The sequence below is a fragment of the Squalius cephalus genome (genome assembly GCF_949319135.1).
Source record: "Squalius cephalus genome assembly, chromosome: 5".
NCBI classification, from domain to species: Eukaryota; Metazoa; Chordata; class Actinopteri; order Cypriniformes; family Leuciscidae; genus Squalius; species Squalius cephalus.
Window position 1 is genome coordinate 4,111,069 of NC_137126.1, and position 13,351 is coordinate 4,124,419.

A 13,351-nucleotide genomic window follows, 5' to 3' on the forward strand; every position below is an offset into this window, starting at 1 on the left:
TAGAAAACTCACATGCTGTTATAAAACGGTTACATTTATTTTAAACGACTTCATACATTTACACATCATTACAAACTTGTTCTGTCATGCTGAGGTAATGAGGATAAAATAGGATCTATATGATATTAAAGATCGGGTTTTTCAGAGCTATGAATAGGGATGCACAATATATCGGCCACCGTATCGTTATCGGCCCGATAAGAAAATCTGGCCGATATATTAAACCCAATAAATAATGTATTATTTCCTTCAGCTGAGACACTTCAGATGCGCACTGTTCAACATGATGGTTTTAAATTGCTTGAAATATGATTGAAATCACTTCAAAAAAGGAAAATAGTTTAGTGCAACAAGTCTGTCGTATAGGCGATATAAAATTATAATGAGAACATCATTATAATTGTGTGCTTGAGTCATGGATTTTACAGGTGAGACTTCTGTTTTTGTAATCAGGTTCTCAAAAATTATATAAAAATTTAGATTTATTACCCAATATATCGGTTATCGGCTTTCAAATATAAAGAATTATCGGTGTCAGCCAAAATGTTCATATCGGGGCATCCCTAATTTATAAGGTGACGTGCACGATTGTTTGATGTTAAAATACTTGCTATATGCGTGTGTTAATAATATGCAGAGATGATTATAAGCAGGTTAATTTACTTCATTGAATTTAGTCATTTCAATAAACAACAAGTGCTAAAGCCAATAGTTTTTTTTATATATATATATACACAGTGACTTGGAATGCATTTCAAGAAAGAAATTGCCAATAGATGCTAAAATTATTTATGGTGGCTTCTGGGAAAACATGCAGTCTGACAAATGAGGTTATAAACCACATTAGTATGTTTAAACACTTATACTGTATCTGTACATAAATTAGTATCGTAATGGGCAACAGACGTTTAAACCATCCTCGTAATCATTAAAAATGATCCGAAACAGCATCGGCAGGTTTATATAACTCGAACTACATGTATACATTAGCATTAGCGTCTTGTGGGAGAGACGAGAGGACGTTCATCTGAATGGCAGTGGCTTCTTTAAGGTGAGTTTTCCTCAGGATGGTCCATGAGAGACTTTATCCAGCTGGTGCCGTTGATCAGTTTGGTGGTTGCAATGATGTACTCAGTCCCAGAGTCCTCCATGTTAGACAAGAAGCGCAGAGCAGCGATTTCAGCGTACGTCACACCGCCGAGGAAGAAGACCAGGGTGGTTCTGTTTTCTCCTGGCTGACCTACAAATCAAAGAGAGGCCAATCAACAATAACCTAGAGAAATATCACAACCATATGCATGAAGACTTGGAAGTGTTTATTTCCCCAAATTTATTTACATAGCGCTTTCACAATACACACTGTTTCAAAGTGGCTTTACAGAGAAGAAATGTTGAGAAAACATGCTAAGTTCACATACTCGTTTCTCTGAAAAACACTTCTACGCTCAGTTATTTTACTTTGAAATGTGCGTTTCCAGGCTGGAATGTGTTATTGTTTTGGTCTGTGATATTGCTCGTTGCCAATTTGCCTATTTTCATTGTCCATTGCACTCGTTCGTGTTGCGTGTGCTTAAACTGGCAACCCGAGTGAGGGTCGAGTCTGAGGAGGCGGGAGAAACGACGATCTCCGTTATTTTGGATTGGACTGCAGTACCTGTTTCGACCACTAGTTGTCATTCTTACAGACTGCACCTTTAATAATGTGATGGTGATCACTTACGCTTCTTGTGAAGGCCCGTGGGAACCTGCTGTCGCTCCTCAAAGTGTGGTCCGGGCAGGATCTTCAGCACCTCCTCGATGCTCCTCCAGCCGGGCCGGGCCAGGACCTGGGTCAGGCGCACACTGAGCGGGGCGTAGCCGCTGTACACGTACGAGATGTCGTTCGGGTTCTGAGGGACAGTGAACTCACATTGAACACTCCCAAACGCATGAGCAACACGGACGGCCTTGGAAGAGCCACCGTCAACTCACTGTGTGTGTGTGTGTATATATATATATATATATATATATATATATATATATATATATATATATATATATATATATATATATATATATATATATATATATATATATATATATATATATATATATATATATATATATATATATATATATATATACACACACATATATTTGTTTAAATGACATCTGTTTGTTTGCGCCTGAAAATAGCAGCATTAGCTCAACTTTTCTGAGTTAAGGTTAGGTTCAGTACTCAGTTTGGCTCTGGCCTATTTTCAGTGATATAAAAACACTGAGCCGTACTGAAAATGAGTAGCAGGACAAACCTGTTCATTGGCGTCCTCCATCCACAGTTTGAGTGTTTTCCTGATTGTGGGGTAGTTGTTTCTCATGGTGCTTTGAGGTTTGAGTAACCCAACCTTTTCCAAGTTCTTGAGGGTCAGAATGTGCTCGTATCCATACGTCTAAACCAACAAAGCACAAACATGTTTTTTTAAAACATTAAATTGTCTAAAGGGCCTTAAAGGGTTAGTTTACCCAAAATTTAAAGTTCTGTCAGTAATTACTCTCCCTCATGTTGTTCATCTTCGGAAAACACAAATTAAGATATTTCTGATTAAATCTGAGAGCTGGATCACTCCTCCATAGGCTTCTATGGGATCGAAACTTGCCGGCCCAGAAAGTTAGTAAAGACATCGTTAAAATAGTCCAAGTGACTACAGTGGCTCAACCACAAGTTTATCAAGCGGAAAAAAAGTTCACGTAGTGTAACAGCGCAGCGCTTCTGGGTTGTACGTCAGAACGGAGGCTCACTATTGGCCAGCATCACACACATGACCAGCGTCGGCCAATAGTGAGCCTCCGTTCTGACGTACAACCCAGAAGCGCTGCGCTGTTACACTACTCGTGAACTCTCTCAGAGAAACACAGAAGAACATCAATAGTTGAATAAAGTCGTTATTTTGGTTGTTTTTTTGTGCACAAAATGTATTCTCAGGTTGAGCCACTGTAGTCACTTGGACTATTTTAACGATGTCTTTACTAACTTTCTGGGCCGGCAAGTTTCGATCCCATAGAACCCAGTAGAGGAGTGAGACAGCTCTCAGATTTCATCAAAAATATCTTCATTTGTGCCGAAGATGAACGAAAGTCTTATGGGGTTGGAACAACATGAGGGTGAACTAACCCTTTAATGTGATTGGGTATCAAGGCACATGTGATCGAAGTTGACCGTTCTGCATTCACAAATAAAAGCGAGTCGTACCTGAAGGATCTCCTTCTTATAGTAGTCGAGGACTTTCTGTTTGAGGCCGTTGTTGCAGACGGACTGCATGCACACCAGCCGCAGGATCTTAATCAGCGGGTCTTTTTGAGCAATGCAGTCTTCTATATACGTGCTGACCTGAGAGTAAAATCACACATGATCACATCAGTGACGAGAAACACACTGAAACAAACCTTAAATATATTCTGTTCCCAGAGAATTTTAAAAAGTACAATGTTAAAAATGAATTATTTTATCATATTTCGAAGTTCAAAATATTTAGGCTTGTATCAAAGGCAATTGTAATCAAAATTTAAAATTCTTTATGGAATATTGAAGTATTTATTATAAATGTATTGCTGCATATCATTACTGTTTTAAATGTATGTTCCTGGTAATCTTGAATCAGTGTAACTTCATCTCTTCTCTGATGACGAGGGCGGGGAAACCTGTCACTCACATGAGATCCACCAATAGCAAACCACAACCATCCAATCAATTCCCCACTGACAAAATCAAGCCCCGCCCACATTTGTTCTTGTTCCAGAAGTGTTTCACTCACATTTCAACTGAATTTCATCTGTTTACTATTGGTTTTTTTAGAGCTGCTTTATCGCAGAATTGAACTGTTTGCATCACTGAATCATGATTCTCCTGTTATCTCTGTAAAGCTGCTTTGAAACAATCTGTATTGTATAAAGCGCTGTATAAATAAAGGTGACTTGACAATGGGGGGAAAAAAACGATCACAACTTGCGTTTTATGCCAGCTTTAAGTGACATTGCCTTTAGGTATCATAAAGAAAACAAGGCACCTTATCTGTGTCCACTCCAGTCATAAACTCTTGTTCAACCGTCAGACTCTCAAAGAAGGCTTCTGAGACTGAAACACAGGAGAGAATTCACTGAACTGGTATTAATGTGAACTCACACCAGGTCCCATAATATTATCATTCACCACAGACCACGATTTCAACTCCTCCGGCAGTTTGTTAAACATCTTTACAGGAAAAACACTTACAATGCAAGACTAACATGAAGGTTCAAAATGTGCAACTCACCATATTATTTAATATTGGGTCAAATTTTGCTGAATTCTAAACATTTAATTATCTAAATAAATCAATTTTATATTTATTGGCCACTGCAAACCATATTATCATTTAATGTAATCATAGAATATGAAACATTTTCTCTAAATGCTAATTCTTGATATCAGCAAAAGATTGACTACTTGCAGTAGAAATTCGTAGCATTAGAAATTCCACTTGACTGATTAACCCAATCGTCGTTAAACCTGTAAGTTTACAGTTTGAAGTTCATTGCACTAAAGTAAAAAAAAAAAAGGCCATGTTTTTAAATATGTCTATAGTTAAAATTAAATTTAAATTTAAGATCTCAACAATTCTGTTTTCACTAGTAATAACAGCTATATTTAATGTAAGGCCATTGATTGTTATTAGCTGGTAATCCTACATTACTAGTCAGAGCCCCCTTTACTGACATAAATAGTAATTAGTATTAAAATAAACATTTAATGTCTCAATGTATTAGAAGAACTGCATTTAAGATCTGCAAATTAATTTTAACATGTTGGATTCAGTACTTCAGACATCTAAAAATGGATTAAAGATATCATTACAGTGAAAAGTAATTTAGTATTTCTAAAAATGAAATAAATAAATAAATAAAATAGCTTTATTACACATCTCAAATTAAAATGACCATCAATGAAAATCAAATTACAAATATAAAAAAAAAAAAATTTTTTAAAGTTATAATTATTGATATCAGAAAAGGACATTTGCACTAGTCACAACGTAGTTATTGACTGATTTTTTTTTTTAGAAAGGAGTTAATAATTCGACATCTGTAACTGCATTTGTGAGATGATCAGAGAGAGCTGTAAAATTTTGCAGTCTGTCATATCAATACGTTTTAATTAATAGAAAAATCTTCCACAAAACATGTCAAATCTGAGCTGTATTTTCTTATGTAATAATTCCATTGTTGATATCAGGAATTGTACAACCTATTCATAATAATTGAGATCCTGCAAATGATTAAATGTTAAAATGGTTTGCTTTAATGGGCAAGAATCTAAATTATTCTTATTTGTGAGTTTTTACAATGTTTTTTTCCTGCACAGTAAACCCACTGTTAGCTGAACTGCATCTGCATTAAAATAAATAATTGCATCTTTGTAGACTAACGATGAAAAGTATTCATCAGAAATGAGATTTGTTAAATCTTTCCAGCCCGCTTTCCTGCTAAAATGCGTATGAGGGAGGAGTTGCAGTTGTTGTCTATGCTAACTGACAGCGGTCCACAGACCTCAAAATATTGCTTTCATTTCTGAACGTATGAATGATTGGTCTCAGACTCACTCGTTATGTCCTTGACGAGTTCAGCGATGGAGGTGTGATTCGCCAGTGAGCTGCGAGCCGCCTGCATGTGGGGCAACTGGGAAACAAACTGTTTAATCTCCCCAACAGTTTTTGCATTGTGTCGTTCCTATCAGAGACCAGAAAACAGCTTAACTTCTGCTCATCATGGGTGCATTTACTTGCTCAAAAATACAGTAAAAACAGTAATATTGTGAAATATTATTATGGTTTAAAATAACTATAATATATAATATATATAAATTTAAAAAATATATTTTAAAATGTAATTTACTCCTGTGATCAAAGCTGAATCTTCAGCATCATTACTCCAGTCTTCAGTGTCACATGATCCTTCAGAAATCATTATAATATGATGATTTGATGCTCAATTATCATCGGTGCTCAATTATTAATAACTGTTCTTATTATTATTATCAATGTTGAAAACAGTTTTTGCTGCTTAGGGTTTTTGTGAAGACTGTTTTTAAAAAAATTCAGGATTCTTTGATGAATAGAAAGATCAAAAGAACAGCATGTATATGAAACAGAAATTGCACATTATAAATGTTTTTACTGTCACTTGAATCAATTTAATGCTTCCTTGTTGAATTCAAGTATTTATTTCTGTTTTTAAAAAAAGATTGTAGTTACTTCAAATGTTTAAATGGTAGTGTATCACGGTTTCCACAGAAATATGAAGCAGCACAACTGTTTTCAACACTGATAATAATCAGAAATGTTTCTTGAGCATCAAATCATGATATTAGAATGATTTCTGAAGGATCATATGACACTGAAGACTGGAGTATTTCAGCTTTGATCACAGGAATAAATCACATTTTAACATATATTCACATAGAAAACAATTCTTATAAATTGTAACACAATCTTACAGTATACTTAATCAAATAGACTTCTTTCTAAAACAATCTTTTGAGCAACAGTGCATTTATTTTACATCAGTTTCTGCTTCACAAAAGCAGCACAAACCTCGAACGCGGCTGATATGACCTTGGCTTTCTTGCTGAGAGCCGCGCCGACAGCATTGAAGTTCTTGTCCCGTATTTCGGCATAAAGCTCCTCGGCTGAGTTGAGCTGCAGCTTTTTGGGCTCAGTGGGAAGATCTTTCCCACCTTCTCCCTGTTTCTTCTGTGCAAACTTCTCAGGAGGAAGCTTCACATAACCTGTCAAAGCAACCAAGGTATGAGCAAACAAGAGCTTACACAGTCTTTAAATCATGTCTAAAGTCTTAATTTCGTGTCTGCACACATTCTTAAACTCATTTACCATTGGTGATGCCATAGATCTCATCGATAAGACCCTCGTAAGTAAGCTGAGTGGCTAATGGTGTCAGCAAGTCCACGTTACGATCCAACAGGAGAAGTGTGTCGAAAACAGGCAGGATTTGAGCATGACCTGCAAACTCTCTCTTCATCCGCAGCATCATGTTGGCCACATGCTGAGAGACAGCACAATGCCAGAACGCATCAAAGTGAAACAAATAAATAAAATAACATCTTTTTATACATCAGTGAAATGGAAAACAAAATTGTGTTTACCAAGCTACTACAAGTTAGTATGGAGGCTTGTTTCCGCCACAGAATAAAAACAAAAAAAAAGGTAATTGCGAGAAATCTCAGAATTACGAGTCTACATTTTTTTTATTGTAAAATAGAAATGCACAATTGCAAGTTATGAAGTCAGGATGAGAGATAAAGTCGCAGTTGTGAATTGAGAAAATGGCATTGAGTTTATATCTTCAAATTGAAAAAAAGTCTGAATTGCAAGTTTCTCGCAAGAAAAGTCAGAATTGTGGGATATAAACTCACAATTGCAAGAAAAAAGTCAAAATTGTGGGATATAAACTCACAATTGAGAAAAAAGTCAGAATTGTGAGATATAAACTAACAATTGCAAGAAAAGTCAGAATTGTGGGATATAAACTCACAATTGCAAGGAAAGTCAGAATTGTGGGATATAAACTCACAATTGCAAGGAAAGTCAGAATTGTGGGATATAAACTCACAATCACAAGAAAAAAGTCAGAATTGTGGGATATAAACTCACAATTGCAAGAAAAAAAGTCAGAATTGTGGGATATAAACTCACAATTGCAAGAAAAGTCAGAATTGTGGGATATAAACTCACAATTGCAAGAAAAAAGTCAGAATTGTGAGATATAAACTAACAATTGCAAGAAAAAAGTCAGAATTGTGGGATATAAACTCACAATTGCAAGAAAAAAGTCAATTGTGGGATATAAACTCACAATTGCAAGGAATGTCAGAATTGTGGGATATAAACTCACAATTGCAAGAAAAAAGTCAGAATTGTGGGATATAAACTCAATTGCAAGGAAAGTCAGAATTGTGGGATATAAACTCACAATCGCAAGAAAAGTCAGAATTGTGGGATATAAACTCACAATTGCAAGAAAAAAGTCTGAATTGTGGGATATAAACTCACAATTGAGAAAAAAAGTCAGAATTGTGGGATATAAACTCAGAATTGAGAAAAAAAATCAGAATTGTGGGATATAAACTCACAATTGCAAGAAAAAAGTCTGAATTGTGGGATATAAACTCACAATCGCAAGAAAAGTCAGAATTGTGGGATATAAACTCACAATCGCAAGAAAAGTCAGAATTGTGGGATATAAACTCACAATCGCAAGAAAAAAGTCAGAATTGTGGGATATAAACTCACAATTGCAAGAAAAAAGTCAGAATTGTGAGATATAAACTAACAATTGCAAGAAAAAAGTCAGAATTGTGGGATATAAACTCACAATTGCAAGAAAAAAGTCAATTGTGGGATATAAACTCACAATTGCAAGGAATGTCAGAATTGTGGGATATAAACTCACAATTGCAAGAAAAAAGTCAGAATTGTGGGATATAAACTCAATTGCAAGGAAAGTCAGAATTGTGGGATATAAACTCACAATCGCAAGAAAAGTCAGAATTGTGGGATATAAACTCACAATCGCAAGAAAAAAGTCAGAATTGTGGGATATAAACTCACAATTGCAAGAAAAGTCAGAATTGTGGGATATAAACTCACAATTGAGAAAAAAAGTCAGAATTGTGGGATATAAACTCACAATTGCAAGAAAAAAGTCAGAATTGTGGGATATAAACTCACAATCGCAAGAAAAGTCAGAATTGTGGGATATAAACTCACAATCGCAAGAAAAGTCAGAATTGTGGGATATAAACTCACAATCGCAAGAAAAAAGTCAGAATTGTGGGATATAAACTCACAATCGCAAGAAAAAAGTCAGAATTGTGGGATATAAACTCACAATCGCAAGAAAAAAGTCAGAATTGTGGGATATAAACTCACAATCGCAAGAAAAGTCAGAATTGTGGGATATAAACTCACAATCGCAAGAAAAAAGTCAGAATTGTGGGATATAAACTCACAATCGCAAGAAAAAAGTCAGAATTGTGGGATATAAACTCACAATCGCAAGAAAAAAGTCAGAATTGTGGGATATAAACTCACAATCGCAAGAAAAAAGTCAGAATTGTGGGATATAAACTCACAATCGCAAGAAAAAAGTCAGAATTGTGGGATATAAACTCACAATCGCAAGAAAAAAGTCAGAATTGTGGGATATAAACTCACAATCGCAAGAAAAAAGTCAGAATTGTGGGATATAAACTCACAATCGCAAGAAAAAAAGTCAGAATTGTGGGATATAAACTCACAATTGCAAGAAAAGTCAGAATTGTGGGATATAAACTCACAATCGCAAGAAAAAAGTCAGAATTGTGGGATATAAACTCACAATCGCAAGGAAAGTCAGAATTGTGGGATATAAACTCACAATTGCAAGAAAAAAGTCAGAATTGTGGGATATAAACTCACAATTGCAAGAAAAAAGTCAGAATTGTGGGATATAAACTCACAATTGCAAGAAAAAAGTCAGAATTGTGAGATAAAGTCAGAAATACATTATAATTTTGTTCTGTGGAAACAAACTTCCATAATTATGCATCACTGAGGATGAACAAGATGCTAGAAATGACGTTAGCGAGATTCATGGCATCAAATGTTGGAAAAGAGCAGCCAAGATGGCGAAGTTGACACGAATGCTTTTCTACTCACCCTTGCACACTCTCCTTTGCCAAAGATCTGCGGTATCGTCCCATAAAGCGCTTGCAAAGTCATGAGGCCCTTGGCAGCGTGATACAGGCTTGTCTGATCATTCTCTAAATAACACTCCTTCACAAAAGAAAAAAACAAGTTACATAAACGTTCATGGATATGTCATTGCATATAAAACAGGATCATATCATACACTTTTTATTTTTTCCCTGAGTACAGAACATCTGGGATAGATTTACATTGGATCTCCCGAGATAAGAACATTTTTTGATGCGTAATTTCTAATGATTATGATTAACGAACAGAACAAAGTATGACAAACCTTTGCTGTTGTAAAGTCACACATTTTAGAATGAGACATTTTGGTATCTTGTAGCTTTACTAAATCATGTCTTTTATGGTGTCTAAAAATCTAAATAACACAAAGTCCAACTCTGATTAAAACACATACAAATAAAAGACGATTCAATTGTCCATATCAGAATATCCACAAGAAGAACTCAATTGTTCATAATATAATCCCATATGTCTGAATATGCCCATCAGAGACGGTATTTTGCATCCATGGATGTTTATAGCCAAAATCTGACTAACCCTGAATCAGAAAACCTTCAGGATATGAACACAAACCCAGAATATATGTGGCATTAAAGGGGTGGTTGATTATGATTTCACTTTTCTAACTTTAGTTAGTGTGTAATGTTGCTGTTTGAGCATAAACAACATCTGCAAAGTTACAACGCTCAAAGTTCAAAGCAAAGGGAGATATTTGCTTTTAAAGAAATTGCTTTTTAAGGATTACAACAAACGGCTGGTAGAGACTACACCACATTCCTCCCGGGTTAGTGACATCACCAATCCTAGAATTTACATAAACCCCGCCCCCGGAACACAATTTATAGATCATCAAGGCAGAATGCTAATCAATTGCTAACTACACATAAGCTACAAAAACTAACCATTCAGAAATGTCTACATGTTGTCACTTATTCTTGAGTCTCTCCATCATTGTCTGACATTGTCTGGCTAAAATTTTTTGAAATTTCAGTGCATGTCTGTGTGAGGTAATCGAAGCTGCTAAGAACCAGCTGTTGAAGCTCTGCCCCCTGTGCCGGGAGCAGCAGCTCATTTGCATTTAAAGGGACAGACACAAAAACTGTGCGTTTTTGCTCACCCTCAAAAAGTGACAACTTATCTGTGGGGATATTTTGTAAAATATTTGAAAAATATTTTGAGCTAAAACTTCACACACACACTCATCATCAGAGATTTATTTTACATCTTGTGAAAAGGGCATTATTCCACCCCTTTCCCCTTTAAACATTGTCTTACCCTAAATGAACTCTCAGACTCCATGGAAAGAAGGTCTCCATCATAAGGTATAAGGTCCAGAATGTACTCGTCGATGTTCGTGAAAGAGTTAAGAACCCCTTTCTCCTTCAGCCGCTGCTCACACAGGAGACTCCGGCGAGGCACGAACAGAATATGGAAATCTCGGGGCTGTAATTTATCCTCACTGCAATGCAAATATTACCATCAGTATCATCATTACAATCACTATGACTGCCAGCAAACACTAGAACTAATAAAAACGTCTGTTATGAAAGTTATTGTGGGAACACCTATTGTCTCAAATTGAAAATCAGCACATTTTATGAAAAGCTCATAATACACTCTTTAAAATATATTTTTTTTTTGCACAAGCTTTCAGTGATCAGTTCTTAAAAAAATCTTAGTGTAAAGAACATTATAATAATCTAAAGAACCTTTTGTGGAATGGAAAGATTGCATGGATGTTGAAGTTTCTTCGTTGAACAATTAAAGTCAATAAAGAGCCTTTATTTTTAAGAGTGTGATGAAATCTTTTTGTATTTGTTTAGATTTTATTATTAGAGCTTTTATTCAAAATCGTCCATTTGTTCAGTTTAATGCTGCACACTCTTGCCAAAAACATACATTGGTTTGTTCTTTATAGAAATGAGACTTACCTTGCAACATTTTCTGCAATGATGTCCATCAATTCCAACCTCGGTCGGACAAAAAAGACAATATTCTTGACGGCAGCGGACGGTATACGACCCCCTTTGAGAGTGAACATTTTCTCGACCTCATGTTCCTTTTTAAAAAATTAAATGAAGACAATCACCTTCTTGACAAGAAATAGAATAATATTTAAACCATGTTTGGAAAGTAAAATGTAAAGGGCAAATGTCACCAGTGTTTTTGAAATTATATACATATGGATACAGTATATACACACACACACACACACAGTACCGGTCAGAAGTTTGAAAACATTACTATTTTTTATGTTTTTGAAATAAGTCTCTTGTGCTCATCAAGCCTGAATTTATTTGATCAGAAGTACAGAAAAAATAATGGTTTTCTATTTTAATATACTTTAAAATATCATTTATTTCTGTGATGCAAAGCTGAATTTTCAGCATCATGACTCCAGTCTTCGGTGTCACATGATCCTTCAGAAATCAATCTAATATGCTGATTTATTATCAATGTGATTTTTTTTTAATAACCTGTGATGCTTTTTCAGGATTATTTGATGAATAAAGAGTTAAAAAAAGAACAGCATTTATATTTAAAATATCAATATTTTGAAACAATATACAACAACGTTCAAAAGTTTGTGGTCAGTGATTTTATTCTTTCCTTTTCGGATGACGTATTAAATCGATAACGTGATAGTAAAGATTTATTTTGTTAGAAAAGGTTTCTATTTGGAATAAACGCTGTTCTTCTTAACTTTTTGTTCATCTAAGAATCCTGAAGAGAAAAAAAACACACAGGCTCCAAAAAAATACTAAGGAGCACAACTGTCTCCAACATTAATAATAACTGAGTATCAAATCATCATATTAGAATGATTTCTGAAGGATCATGTGACACTGAAGTAATGATGCTGAAAATTCAGCTTTGTATCACAGAAATAAATTATATTTTTATAATTTAAAGTATATTAAAATTGAAAACCATTATTTTGAATTGTAATAATATTTCACAATATTACAGTTTGTTACTGTATTTTTGATCAAATAAATGCAGGCTTGACGAGTTCATATATATATATATATATATATATATATATATATATATATATATATATATATATATATATATATATATATATATATATGCACTCACTACAGTATGTGTGTATTTTTTGGTACAATTTTGTGTCCAGTTTCTCACCTTCAAAAGGGAATATTGAGCAATTAACCCGAAAGGTCCAGTAAGATACTCGTCCCAAACTATGGCCTTAAAAAGAAAAACAACAACAACACATGAATTAAAGGATGACGACACGTTACATGTCCATTGACAGTATCGCTGAACAGTATTTGCAGTAATAATACTCGTTCAATACAACAATAACACAAAGTGCAGTTCACATTCTTACAAGGGAAGTAACGTTAGATTTGAATAAATGATAGAGTGACAGCAGAAGAATGACTACTCTGCATGTTTATTAAAGCAAAAAGCTTTACCTTGCTTCCCGAACATTTATCTAAAAATTCACGCAAGTCTTTTCGTGCAGCCTCTCTCAAAATATTCAGGTTTACTCTGCCACAAAACAAATGCGACGCCATATTCGTTGAATCGCAATC

The 13,351-nt window shown here is 34.8% G+C and overlaps 2 protein-coding genes across 2 annotated transcripts in view; one reads left to right on the top strand and one right to left on the bottom strand.

Annotated features, from left to right (window-relative positions):
- Positions 1-13,351, top strand: part of LOC307159054 (dual specificity protein phosphatase 14) — a 77,013-nt gene that overhangs the window by 7,423 nt on the left and 56,239 nt on the right. The gene's annotated exons all lie outside the window — the stretch shown is intronic.
- On the bottom strand, positions 15-13,350 carry vps33a (VPS33A core subunit of CORVET and HOPS complexes). The gene is made up of 13 exons (XM_079872176.1): positions 13,232-13,350; positions 12,936-13,001; positions 11,717-11,844; positions 11,061-11,244; positions 9,729-9,845; positions 6,903-7,074; positions 6,606-6,799; positions 5,616-5,742; positions 4,044-4,111; positions 3,230-3,367; positions 2,292-2,429; positions 1,721-1,889; positions 15-1,240 (listed from the first exon to the last, which is right to left on the bottom strand). Exons 1-13 carry the CDS (start codon positions 13,331-13,333, stop codon positions 1,047-1,049), a joined length of 1,797 nt encoding a protein of 598 aa, XP_079728302.1. The 5' UTR covers positions 13,334-13,350; the 3' UTR covers positions 15-1,046.

What these genes read in the sequence shown, in the direction of transcription:
- vps33a (XM_079872176.1), bottom strand. Translation starts at nt 13,333, where the DNA reads ATGGCGTCGCATTTGTTTTGTGGCAGAGTAAACCTGAATATTTTGAGA. An exon ending in GATCTATGGCATCACCAATG is followed by an intron (nt 6,800 to 6,902) that starts GTAAATGAGTTT and finishes TTGCTTTGACAG; the next exon opens with GTTATGTGAAGCTTCCTCCT. An exon ending in CACGGGCCTTCACAAGAAGC is followed by an intron (nt 1,241 to 1,720) that starts GTAAGTGATCAC and finishes TTTGATTTGTAG; the next exon opens with GTCAGCCAGGAGAAAACAGA.